A 14,331-nucleotide genomic window follows, 5' to 3' on the forward strand; every position below is an offset into this window, starting at 1 on the left:
GCTTAAATCTAGTATATATTCCAGGCTGCTGAGGCTGTGGTGAGATGTCATACATAGTTGGTAGTATTGTAAATTGTTATTTTCTGGAAAATATTTGGAAATACGTCTTAAGAATATTAAAAACATTCATATCTGTATATGCACTTGTACCACTTCTAGGAGTGTTTCATGAGGGACTTATCAGATTCATGTACTTGAATGTTCATGTACAATGCAATTTATGATACTGAAAAATCAGGAAAAAGCTAAATATTCCAATTTGAATATTAGCTAACTGTATCATGATGTGTCTGTATTTTGTAATGTTATACAATTATTAAAATGTTTAGAAAAACATTTAATGTCATAGCAAACTACTGTGCTATGACATTAAGTGAAAAATTTGTATACAAAATACTATATACTTTATGACTCCAGTATCATGATTTATACATGTACATGTGTATAATGAATAAAAGAAAAGTAGAACATTGCACCTAAATGTTAAAAATGGTAATTTTTGAGCAGGAGAACTAAATATGACTTTTTTTTTTACTGCTTTCCTATATTTCTTACAATAATCATGTATGTGAATAGAAAAATCCTATTATTAAAAATTCTGTGTAAAATAATATATTATTTTAGTGTTAAAAGGAATGAGTTTTTTCTTTGTTGTATGAAAAACTTTGGAAAATTCAAAATGGTGTATTTACTCCATGTTGTGCAGTGGAATAAAGTGTGTTCTTTATCTTTTTATGGCAGGATATAAAATCTAAAACCAACAGTGTTAAACTATCAGTTGTATCAAAATTTAAATAGAAATATGTTTGTACTTATTCACAGTTGTTTTAAAAATAAATCAGCATCTATTTTAAGTAATGAAGATTAAATACATTACAATAACATTATTTTAATGTGAATATAACTTTGCCAGATTTTAATAAAATAACAACAGTTGAGAGATATACATATATAGGTAGAATATATACTTTCTAAAATAGTAAGGCATATTTTATGATATATAATCTTTTTACCACAAAATATATATACTTCTCAGATACGAAATAAAACTAATATGACTAGGAAGACACTACTACCTGGGACCAGAATAACACCTTTACAAGTAGTTTCATTTTTATACGTGACTTTAGTAACATCATTATACAAATAAGCCATTTAGCAGGCATGTTTTGGCAGTGTGAATCTATAAGACACTGGTTGAATTTCACATAAACTTCTGCAACCTGACAACTACTGCTTAGCAAGTCTTTGTATAAAATGTGCAGTACCAGGTACAAGTGGGCCACAGTTGCTAATAGGTAAATAGGCACAAAAGCTTTGCTGCCCTTTGGAAGTTGGGCAGAGCAGTCTTGAGCTCTGATCTCCTGTTGTTCCTCTCAAGTTTTAACATATTCTAAGTACCTTTATGTGGAAATCAAAAATAACGGAACAAGAGCAGACTGGGGAGATGGCATTTCTACCAGTAAACTTTTCCAGATCAACACACTCATCCAGTTTCTGACATCATTCTTTGAGTGGACATCGTCTAGCTGATGCAAAATGTGGCTTTGCTTTGTTTAGTTGCAGAGGGAGAGGAAAACTTTTGTTCAGAGCTTTAGAAAAGTCAGTTCAGTACACATAATCAATTTTCTTCTTTAATTCTGAAAAGTAGCTCGTGCTTATTTGGTAGTGAGGTGTTGTAGAGGAATGTTTCTCTTGCTCCTTCTTCAACAAGATGACTTCACAGACAGGTTTCAAGTGTGTCACTCAACCTCAATACATGGGACAGGCTTCTTGGTAGATGAGCTTCCATTTTCTGAGGGGCGGTAGGAAAGCGTGCTCATTTTTGTTGACAGGGTTGAGTGGGATTTGGCCTTTGGGGGAATGTATTTCAGAAGCTGGAGAAAATGTTTTTTAAATTTTTTCCCCAGAAAGCCATAAAAGAGAGGATTCAGGCAATTGTTAAAATAAGCTAAGCAAATAGTGATGGGCATGGCGGTGTCAACAATATCTGAAATTTTACAGTCATGTATGATGCCCAACTGAATCAATACATCCAGAAAAGTGAATATTTGGTGGGGAACCCAGGAAAAGAAAAAGAAAAGCACAATTGCCATAATTATCTTGAAAATATCATCTTTTCTTGGTTTGTTCTTCTGAATTTCATAAGCCTTCTTTAGGGTCTTCCAAATAAGAGTATAACTTGTAAGAATGATCAGAAAAGGAAACAAGAAACCCAGTATATTCTTGGTTAGGCCCAGCCCTACGGGGAGGGTTGAATTTTGGGATTCGTAATGGAAAGCACAAACTGTGATATTGATATTCTCGATGAAAAATACATTGCGGTGGATTATAGTTGGCAAACTGGCCAAGCCAGCCAGCAGCCAAATAATGATGCAGGTGACTTTGGCCACAAGCATTGTGCGCCGAAGACGGGACTTCATTGGGTGCACAATAGCCAGGTAGCGATCAATGCTTAGACATGTGAGTAGAAACACACTGGCATAGAGGTTGAAACTGACGCTGGCTGAAGCGATCTTACATAGGTAATTGCCAAAGGGCCAGTGGTATTCCATAGCAGTGTAGACAGCCCATAGTGGCAAAGTCAGTAAAAAGCATAAGTCAGCCAGTGCTAAATTCAGAAGAAAAACACTGGCCACAGTCTTCAGTTTCATGTAAAAGTAAATGACAATCACCACCAAGCTGTTTCCAAATATTCCCACCACAAAGATAATACTATATAAAGTGGGGATCATGACGAATATGTAATTGTGCCTCCCAGCTTTGGGACAGTCCTCTTGGATTCTTTTAATACCATCTTCGGTGGAAGAGTTGAGGATCATTTTGACCTCCTGGGTTAGTTGGTCTCAGACACTATGCCAAATGCACCTAGAAAAAATAAAAATGAAAAGGTAAAAAAATTTTAACTTCTAGTTGTAAATGAATAGTTTTATTTCTCAATCATTAATACAGCAACTCAACTTTAGTTTTTAGGAAAAAAATTAGATCATATTTTCTGGAGAAAAGCTGTGGACTGATAAAACCTAAGATTGCATATTTAAATTAAGTTTTAGAACATATTGCTTTTCTAGGAAACGATAAAATCCTTCAGACAAGTAGACGTGAGGTCCTATGTGAATACTCATCTAGGTCCTTTGCCTTTTTTCTAGGAGTAAATCCTAGCTTCCAAATTGATTAGAAAAACATAATCTAAATCTCAGAAAATACTACTGAATTAAATTAGTTATTCAGAAAGACTTGAGTTTTTCCTGAGGCTAATTAATTTGTCCTTAACCTCGGAAATGTGACACATCCGTATCTTATTGTTTGAACCATTTCTTTCATATCACAATCTTAGGTATAAAAATTATTAGCATCCTCCCTTAAGTGGTCTGAATAGCTGCCTCTAGGTTCTGAGGAATTGATTTAAGAGGTGATAAAAGGGAGGGCGCTCAACGCTTTGGGGAACAGCATTCTTTCCATGGTTTTCCAGGTCACTACAGGCAGTTACCATTTATTCTTTAACTTCCACCGCAGTCTAGCAAAAGGGCCTGAATTTCCTAACTTTTGTGCCCACAAGCCACTTCTGGAGTTAACTCTGAGGTTAACCGCTTGTCTAACAAGGATGTCAAATAAATAGATTAGGTCAGGATTATCAATAAAACATGTATTTTGGAGAGGCTCAAGATAGCAGTGGTTCTTTAGGATTTTAGGAAGAATCAGATGCTAAGGAATGAGCTCCATAAAGACTTTTGCAAATATTTGCTCCAATATTTTACATAATCAACAATCAAGCCATTCATTTATGTGATTTAGAAAAGCATCATATTCTGCCCTAGACAAGAGTCTATCAAAAAACCCTTGGGGGCCTCCCTGGTGGCGCAGTAGTTGAGAGTCCGCCTGCCGATGCAGGGGACGCGGGTTCGTGCCCCGGTCCGGGAGGATCCCACGTACCGCGGAGTGGCTGGGCCCATGAGCCACGCCGCTGGGTTTGTGTGTCCAGAGCTTGTGCTCCGCAGCGGGAGAGGCCACAACAGTGAGAGGCCTGCGTACCGCAAAAGAAAGAAAAGAAAAGAAAACCCTTGGAAGGGAAGCTGAAGATGCTTTGAGGATAACATGGCAGGGTGTGGCACAGGCAGGCTCTGAGGTGAAGGCCAGCCCTAGGCACAGGCGAGGCTGGCCAAGCAGTGTAGTGGTGTTGGGTAAAGACCCTATTACTCCACCAGGAGTGGGTCCCTAGGTGAGCATGGGCATGCATTCCACTTGTAGCAAATCATCCCGGGTAAGAAGAGAAGCAGGAATAAGACATGAATAGTCTGCCCGGGATAGCTGTGCTTGGCATCCGGGAGAGCTGGATGAACTCGTGCACTTAAGGTGGTGTCCATCTTGGTGCAAAGTGGTGCTATGAGAAGGATGAGTCTCAAGTAGCCAGATTTTAAGAGGTAACACTGGGAAAGAGAGGTTCTGAAGTGGCCTCTTTGCCTCCCCCAAGGAGGCAGTTATTCTCCCTACCCAAGTTTTTGGCTCTATGCCCTCGTCATCTTCTCCTTTTGTACTCAAGACTATATAATCTAAATCCCTTTCTTCTCTTATCATTCATGGGGGCATCAGCATCCACCAACAGGCAAATGTCACATCATCTGTGGAGCCTTCCTGACTTGTCTGGGCAATTGGCTGTTCCATTTTTTTGTGCTGCTTTGGCACTCTTGATGTAGGTTTTGACCTATATATTATAATGGTATGTTGACATATCTGTCTTCTCCACTGGTTTGTCAATGGCTTGAGGGTAAGGCCTGTTCGAAGCATCTTGTTCATTAGTATAGGCCCTGACACCTTCCTGGAAGCAGATGATAAATATCTAATAAATAAGAGAGCAAGTGGACAAACGAATGAGTGAATATTATGTAACTTAAAGCTACAAGTAGAGAGTATTGAGACTAATTTCTAGGGGCCAACGAAATCAATTTACATTCTGCTCCCAAAGAATCTGACAGAAAATACTCAGTGTCAACCTGGGCTTCACCTTGGATAACAAGCCAAAACCCAAACCCAAATCTAATCCCAAACCAAACCAAACCAAACTGAAAAAAAAAAAAAAAAAACCCTTGGCACTTTTAGAAATCTGTAGTTTACAAAACAGAAGAAGATAAAAATAAGGAATAACTTAGTAGAAAACAGGGCTAGGCTCTCAGGAAGGTTTGACCTACTTCTTCCTTACCCAGAAGGATTTCTCTACACTTTCCTGATTTTTTCAGTTTTTAAAAAAGTCATCATTACTGAAATTATGCCAATTTAAAAGTAGAAATTCATTTAGATAAACAAATACTCTCTATTAAAAATTAAATGCTTCTTAAAAAGCTTAGGAGCTAGCAGTCATTCATACCTTAAAGTGGGTTAATTTACTTATTTGCTCTCCTTCTAACATCTAGTTGTGATAAGTTGGATTTTTGCCTAGGAAAACATTGGAAATGTCAAGGTTAAAGAATCTCAAAGATTAAAAGTAGCCTGGGTTGAACTGAAAATACGGCAGAGTTAAATATTTGTTTCAGTTTGGGCATAAGGGCACTAAATGTTAGGAAGGAATAAACTGGATTCATTAGGATTCCTTGGGTGCCCTGAGCTTGAGCGCACAAGAGCAGGGAGGAAATTCTCTTTCCTCTCTCGACCTCACTTTGAGGGCACACAACCCTTGCTGGTCCCATTTTTTTTTTTTTTTTGCGGTTCGCGGGCCTCTCACTGCTGTGCCCTCTCCCGTTGCGGAGCACAGGCTCTGGATGCGCAGGCTCAGCGGCCATGGCTCACGGGCCCAGCCGCTCCATGGCATGTGGGATCTTCCCAGACCAGGGCATGAACCTGTGTCCCCTGCATCGGCAGGCGGACTCTCAACCACTGTGCCACCAGGGAAGCCCTGGTCCCATTTTTTATCTAGAGGGGGTAGAACTTTATTGACTAGGCTGGAACTATAACCATCATTGATAAAAGAATTTCAGTGGAAAAATTTGCATTTGAAAGGACCAATTTATAAACATGGTTTTGGACTCCAATTCCTTCACATTCTGAGGTCAGCCTTTTCTTAAGTTTCCATCGATCCATATTGACTAATATTTAAAATGTAAAAGGTTGCTCTGAACAGCTAGGGGAACATCCCTGGAAGTTTGAATGAGGTCCATATTATTTTGATGAGTATATTATTTGAGAAACTCTGGGCATAGCATTGAATATACTAGCTGGAAGGGCATTTTATATAAATGTTTATATAAGCAGTGACCAAAACTTCCTATGTAGTAAGGCGTTGGGGAGAGGAATTTCAGGGGATGAAAATAGCAGAAGCAAGTACAAGAAAGCAGAAATGCAAATAGTGTATTCAGCAGGCAGTCATCCATTCGTTCCATAGCCACTAAACACCTACTATGTGCTGGGGTCAGGGATGCAAAGTGAATGAAGTCACAGTCCTTCTCCTGCTTTGGATGATTTGAGTCTAGCTGGGGGAACAGGAGCCTTAAAGCCAAAATTATCTCCACTGTGTTGGATACTATACCATACCAGAGGCATGTGGAATGTTCTGTATTTTTCACTGACCCAGCTTGATGGTGGGAACATCCAGGAGTTATCAGGCACATTTCCCAGAGATGGCACTTGGACTTGGGAGGATGTATGGGAAACAGAGTGGTTAGAAGTTAAAGGCAACCACCCGGCCAGCTAAGGTGGAGTAGAGATTTCGTTATTGCTTGAACTTTTCCCTCCTTATAAATGTCTGAAGCTTCATCTATGGGAAACTGCTCTTGTAAATTTACAGATATTGTACAACCTTCCAGGCAGGGGTGTGGAGTCTGAATGTGTACTGGATTGGACGGTGACACAGGCCATACTGGTAGGTAAGAAATATTGTTCTCTTAGTCTGCACTGTTGCCACTCATAGGCTTCCCTAGAGAAACTTGGTTCTTGAGAAAGAGAGAAAATGGAACTCTTATGATTGGAGTCACCTTAGATTGATGATAAATAAGTGGTAAAGAGTAGGCTGTTTTTCTCTTTGAAGCTTGAAAGTATGCTATTTTGGTGAGCAGCTGAAGGAGAGAGACATGTGATCTCCTAGGACACCAAACTTTTGAGTCCCAGAAAGCAGCTACTTTTCTGTTTCATCCTGCTTCTTCTTCCAGTAGGGTTATAGGCAGGTAGGATACTGATTAAAAACACAGGAGGACCCACCTCTCTCTATTTCTGGGTCTCACTGTAGCTTTTGCTCAGGCTCTGTGGTTTATATGAATTCCACAACATCATTTCCTCTTGGGGTAAACAAGATGGAAGTTGGAGTCAAAATGCTTGGAATGGAATCTTCCTTTACCACTTACAAATCTGTATGGCTCTGGATAAGTCACCCAATTTTTCTCTGAACATAAGCCTCAGTTTCCTCATCTGTAAGAAATGGGAGCAATGATTCTTACTGTGCTTAATTATTGTAGTAATTAAATGCAATAACTTGAAAGTACTGGGCCTATCTTTCAAATAGTAAGTGTTTAATAAATGTGTTTTATTTGAATCTTTACTATTAATTTTTTGAATGCAAGGCAAGTGCTGACTCAGCCATGGATCAAAAAAGCATGAGAGGTTTAAAAAAAAGGTTTATCATTGGTAAGCTCTTTGTCTTGCCATTAAAAGGCTAAAAATACCAAGCTATCTTTCTTTCAAAGTATGAGTAAAAAATAATCTTAAGCAGATGAATAAATTTGCCATGAGTCAGGTGGGAACTTTCAGTCTGCTACAAACACAAGGTTGGTTCATGGTGGCCACACCACATTTATCTACTGCTTGCTTTACTAGGAGTTACCTTTCATTCCTTGACAGCTTCCCTGTTTCTTAAAAACGAACCTAAGAAAGAAGATTTTCTTTTTTCTTTTTTTTTTAATTCTAAGAATATTTCCCCAAGACTTTTGATTAGAATATTAATACCTCTTTAAGCTTTTAGGCAAGCCAAAACCAATCTAATTAAATTGTTCATTACAAGCTCCTTTTTTAATGAGTTTGCAATCTGAAGAAAAAAAAATACCCCAAAGTTTCCTATGATAATAAAGAGAGAACTAAACAACCAAATAATTATATTTTAGGATAATCTATCAAAGTATCTTTCTTTTTTTAACAATTCTATTTAATTTTATTATCTCCTTTTATTTATTTTTTTAAATGTTTATTTATTTGGTTGCACCAGGTCTTAGTTGCAGCAGGCGGGCTCCTTAGTTGTGCTCCGGGACTCCTTAGTTGTGGCATGTGAACTCTCAGTTGTGGCATGCACGTGGGATCTAGTTCCCTGCCCAGGGATCGAACCCAGGCCCCCTGCATTGGGAGCATGGAGTCTTAACCACTGTGCCCCAAAGTATCTTTCTTAAATATCAAAAAGAGTACGCCAGTGTTTGTTATTTGCCTGTAGTGCTGGACAGCTCAATACACCATCCTATTCAAAAGGCACTCTCTTTATTGCTCCTATTTTATAATTCAGACATTAGAAAGCAACTGTTTCTGCTCCTGTGTGTTTTTCCCCTAGTAATGAATGAGGCATTCTACAGGGAACAACTATTAGTATCCATTTGTGAATTCATTGAATCATAGAAGTTGGCATTCAAATTTTTAGGGTTTCTACTTGTTACTTTTTCAAATCCACTTGTTCTTATTTCTTAACCTTCTGTTCTTATTTTATGGGGTCTATTTCTACCCTTATCTCCATAACCATTCTGAACATCTGTATGTGAAGAGCCCCTATCCAATTGCTTTACTATTTGTAGTTCTTCAGGAATAAATTCTATTTGTTTCATCTATAGACGCTCTTTCTTGGCATTTGCCTTCATTTTAGGTTTCATAATCTTTGCGAGTTAATCTCTAGTGGGAATTAACTTCTTTAGGAGGCCTGAGTGGATGGCAGTGGTGGTAAAATTTCTGCTTGGTCATACAACACTCACTTGATCTGGAAAAGCTTTCTTCTTTTTTTTTGCGGTACACGGGCCTCTCACTGTTGTGGCCTCTCCCGTTGTGGAGCACAGGCTCCGGACACGCAGGCTCAGCGGCCATGGCTCACGGGCCCAGCCACGCCGTGGCATGTGGGATCCTCCCGGATCGGGGCACGAACCTGTGTCCCCTGCATCGGCAGGCGGACTCTCAACCACTGCGCCACCAGGGAAGCCCTGGAAAAGCTTTTAATGCCAATTCTCAGCCTAGTTTCCAACCCCTGACTTTGCAGATACTGCATATTTGGCCCTCTACCCTTTCTCAGATTTTTGCTCGCCTACAGAAGTTATCTTAGTCTTTGGTCACAATGGGCAGTAATTTTCCAGTCCTGGCTTTAACCAGGAAAGCCAGTGTCCATTGCCTTCAGTACATGAGCTTAATGGCCTTTACTTCCATTCTGGTAAAGTCATTAGAACTTTATCTCAGCTGTGTATCTGGTGTTGGTTCTTCTCTGGCCCCTGTAGTCTCAATTCTTATATGGAGCTGTAATGTGATATTTTATGTATTTAGAGAAAAAAGGTAATATCCATGATTGCTTAATCCATTATCTTCATCTTGACTGGAAGTTGCCCTACACATTATTTGGTGATAGTAGTTAAGTTGCTTGGATCCAATAAGCTTTGAAATACAGTCTTGTCCCTCTTCTTGCTCTCCCTGTCCCATCATGACCTTTGATGAAGCATCCAGGCCTTTCTGGGTGACACTCTCCTCCAGGCTGGTAATCCTGGCAGCCATGAAGAAGGGAGCATGGCAAAGAGCCTGCATCATAAGGCAAGTGACCAGAATTACTCTCAAGTCAGATCCGCAGGAGAATGCAGTGCTTTTGGTCAGCAATCCCAGCCTAACTTCTCTATGTTAAATACTTTTCTTGGAGACGATTTTGTTTGCCTCTGCAATTCCTAGATTAATCTTTCTCTTAATACAAAAGATATTTCATTAAAATTATTAATGCCATACTAATTACATACTTAAGATTCAATCTCTTCAAACTTAATGAATGCAAGTGTGGTATGTCTAAGTGGTAAGTAGTGGTGTCTGGCCCTCTTCCTAAGACAATATCATTCCACCATGGCCTGCCCTCACAAGAAATGAAAACAGCGCAAGCTACTTTTTAATTTCTGCTCATACCATATGTAACCAACTGTAGTGATGGTGGTTAAATATTCTGTCATCCTCAACCAGTCCTCCCCTTTGCTTTGTCCAAAATAGCCCAAGAACCTAAAGAACTCAGCTTTAAGAAAGGAAATTCAGAAGTTCCTTCCAAGTTAGGGTATAAATTTCAAGGAAAGTAAAATGTTAATCCTAAATTTTTGCTTCTTGGAAATTATTCAGTACTTTAATATCTAATAATATAACACTAAACTACAATTAAATTTCTCTCCACTCGAGAAGCTCCAATTTATCATAGATTATAGATTAAACAAGTCGGTTGTGATGAATATCCCAAGCTCCCCAAACAACTCTCTTCATTCCTATGCTATTTCCTCCCACTCTTGTCTGTCCTAAACTCTTGGCTATTTCTGTAGTATGATTTTTTTTTTAATTTCAGAAAGGAAAGATAGGGATGAAAGATATGTGATTAAGTCTAATCAGGTGCTTAATAATCTTCCTTTGACACACTGGTGTTAGTAGAAAATATTCTTCTTATGTTAAACATAGAAGGCAATGGAAGGTTTTTCGGTTAGCTTAGAAAGAGTAGTGTTCCAGAGACTAGGAGAAAAGGAAAATAATATCTAACTTGGAAGAAAGCTTTTACATACATGAACCCCTGTCCTTTACTACTTCCAACTTCCTCAAATTTATGGACTCATAGAATCTCCCTGAAGGAATCATAACCACCTTTAGAAAGATCAGTATCTTGGCCATCAAGGTGGAGGAAACCTCATTTTTAATATATGGCTTTCGGAGACTGTTTACAAGCTTTTCTTTTTCTAAAGATGGAAGAGGCAGCTCCTAGGTGGGCATCTCAGCCAACAACAGCTGCTTTATCCAACTTGTGAACAAAAGCCCGGATTTCATCTGTGAAGCCACTCCACATTTGCTTCTTTGAGACTTTAAATCAGGAGCAGACACTGCTTATTTCATTTCAAATTCCACTTTAAGGGGTATGAGGAAAGTTCTTGGGAAGGAAAGGATGCACTAATTAATTTATACCCTTAAGAAATGATGATAATATTATAGAATTTGTATGTATTATGAGTTTTATGTTAGAGGTTATGGCATATAACCATATATGGCATATGACATGGCAATTCATTTCAGATTAAAGTTTTTAATGTTATGCAAATCAGATAACCATAAATTTTAAATGAAGCTAGAAGGATTAAATATTCAGTATATTGTACATGTTTCCCCAAATTACCCAGTGTCCTAATTGAAGCAGAAATATTCTTTGAATGATAGTTTATGAATTGGTCCTGCACAATGTGTAAGGAGACTTGGGTTCTAATTTTGGCTTTCCCGCTCACTAGCAATGTGACCTTGAACCAGTCACTTAGCTTCTCTAGGTTTCTCTATTGTCGGGGAGCTGGTACATGCCTCAGAAAATCTCCTGAAACACTGAAATTTCATAATCTCTCTTCTGAATAGGTATACATCTTTTGTATACAATATACAAAGATATATATTAGGTAGATATACAAAAGGTATACAATAATGGCTCGACAAGTAGAAATTACCCAATAAATCATTAAATCAGCCAGCTATTTGTCTATTGATACAGATATTATTAGTTTCACAATGAGTTAATAACATTCTGTAATTAAATATACAAACTCTTTTTTATTTAAAATGAAATGAAAAGAATTTTACCTCTTACTGAAGATGAATAAAGAAACTCTACTTAAGATCATTATGTTATAGTGACAATGCGTTCCCCCCACCCCATTTTTTAGATTAACTATTAACCCAAAGAAATGTTTCCCCAGCAGAGCATTTGGATAGCTGGTTGTGATTCCAGGTTGATGAGGTCAAGATTATAGGTTTGGACCCCATCTAGACTAGCTCTTTTCACTCCATTTATGGTCAAAGACTGTGAGCCTCTCAGGCATCCCTTGTGTTATTCACTGGCAATTCCAGGTGAAAGGGTAAATAAAGACAGATTGATTCATGGCTGCAAGTCAAAATTAAAAGTATCATCCTATGAAAAAGGTGGCACAATATGTTATTGTTAAAATAACTTATTCAAAACGAACCTCTTCTCAGATTCTCTGTGGGGAAAATACAACTTTTTAAAGTTTAGCATATACTCAGAGTGGTTCAGTTGCCCAGATAAAACATAGAGGTGAGGGCAGAGGAACCTCACAGTAATATACTATTTAGAATAATACTTTGAAGTATTATATTGTCAGTGTTTTGATGAGCTAAATGGACTTTTGTGCCAAGAAAATGAATTCTGTAAGGGTTATGTCCATTTGATTTTTATCACAGAGTTACATTTTCTTTCAAATACAGTTTTGTATGCTACTTTTAATTTTATTTTTTACATTAAAATGTCATTAAATGGAGAGGTATTAGAATGGTTTGACAGAGAAAGCACTGGAATAGAGTCCTGTCCAATGGCTTGTTTTGTCACTGAAATCATACATAGGTAATTTAATCTCTTACTTTGTTATACCTTAAATATTACAAAGTATTTAGAATGGGAATACCAATACCTGTTCTCACCTCTATTTCATAGATTGTTAAAGTTAAAAAGTGAGGTCTTTGGAAGGTATGGAGGCACTTTGAAAATATAAGCTTTCTATAATGCAAGGATAAATGAAATGAACTTCATGAAAGAAAACTCAGAACTTCAAAAGATTAATGGAATTTTTTCATTCAGAAATTCAGCAGAAATATTTTTGATTATTGTAATCTAATGCTTTTACTTCAAGAATTATAACAAGGTACTTGATTAATGCTGAAAGGTAAAATGATAAGATATTGTATAGCTTCTACATTTACATTGTAGCAGCAAATGTTTGTGTACAACGTGGGACCCTCAGGCTAAATCTGATTGACAGATATATTTTCTTTGGCCCCCAAAATGTTTACAGCTTTTGGAATTTGAATACTCTGTGGTTCACTAATCCCCACCATTCTCTATTTTCTGATTCTTTAGGTCAGTGCTGTTCAAAAGAAATATAATGTGAGCCACATATGTAATTAAACATTTTCTAGTAGCCACATTAAAAAATAAGGAACAGGTGACATTAATTTTGGTAATATATTTTATTTAGCCCAATATACCCCAAATATTGTCATTTCAACATGTAATCAATATAACAATTATTGAGATATTTTACTTTTTTTTTTTTTTTTGTACCGAGTCTTCAAAAGCCAGAGTATAGTTTGTTTCCAGCACATCTTAGTTGAAACTAGCCACACTTCAAGTGCTCAGTCACCACTTGGGGCAGGCCACTGAACTGGACAGCACAGCATATGTGCTTCCCTCATGTAAGTCACCTACCTAGCCCTTCCTAGCCCTTCTAGCAATGGTCCTGAAAATGTGGTCCCTTGGAACAGCAGCATCACCATCACCTGGGAATTCCTTCGGAATGCAAATCTTAGGCCTCACCGCAGACCTACTGAATTAGAAACCCTGTGGGTGAGGTCCAACAAAATTTTAATGAGCCCTCCAGGTGATTTTGATGCACACTAACATTTAAAAACCACTGCCCTACTGGCATCTTCATTTGTAACCCTTGCTTATGTGCTCTGTGCCTGTCACGATTCATAGGCAAAACCAAATACAGCAAACAACAAAAGTGCCATCAGCTAAAATGTTTTCATTTGGCCCCTTTGAGGCATTAAAACCTGAAGAAATAGGACAAATTCCTAAATGCAGCTTGAGAGTTACACATTAAACTCTGTATTTCTTTTAAACACTCAGGACTGGAGTAGCTAAGGGGAGCCGAACAGGAGTCATCTAGTCAAATAACCCTTGCACCTACTCCTAGATATCTGGAATTTCTTTAACTGGGGTGGGGTGGAAGATACCCACATCTATACACCCATTAGAACCAAGATCTACCTGCAGGAGAAGACACGCTGACACAGGTGAGAGCCAGAGTTAAGGTCGTGGAAGAGCATGGTGCTGGGAACCAAAGACCTGAATCAAGTACACGATTTACCTCTCATGAGCTATGAAGTTTTTAGCTTTTCACCAAACCTACGACTCATCTTATTCATCTGGAAAATAATGATGATGAAGTTCATGATAATGATGAAGTGATAAAATATCTGTCCAGTCTGGCTCACAATACCATTGTGAACATCCAATGAGATCATGTATGTGGAGATGCTATGAGGTCCTGTAGCTTTAAGACTTTTGTTAGTGTTATTAAAATCCACTGTGGTGTAAATGACCAATTTTTC

General features: G+C 38.1%; 1 protein-coding gene across 3 annotated transcripts in view; it reads right to left on the reverse strand.

The window, feature by feature from the left end:
• Window positions 1-881: 881 nt before the first annotated feature.
• AGTR1 (angiotensin II receptor type 1) overlaps window positions 882-14,331 on the reverse strand; it is a 45,225-nt gene continuing 31,775 nt past the window's right edge. For all 3 annotated transcript variants that reach the window (XM_081234797.1, XM_081234795.1, XM_081234796.1), the window contains one exon: window positions 882-2,868. In XM_081234797.1, coding sequence (XP_081090923.1) covers window positions 1,743-2,822 — 1,080 coding nt within the window. In that variant the 5' untranslated portion in view covers window positions 2,823-2,868 and the 3' untranslated portion in view covers window positions 882-1,742. The remainder of the gene's footprint in view (window positions 2,869-14,331) is intronic.

The sequence above is a fragment of the Mesoplodon bidens genome (assembly GCF_964165515.1).
Source record: "Mesoplodon bidens genome assembly, chromosome: 5".
NCBI lineage: Eukaryota > Metazoa > Chordata > Mammalia > Artiodactyla > Ziphiidae > Mesoplodon > Mesoplodon bidens.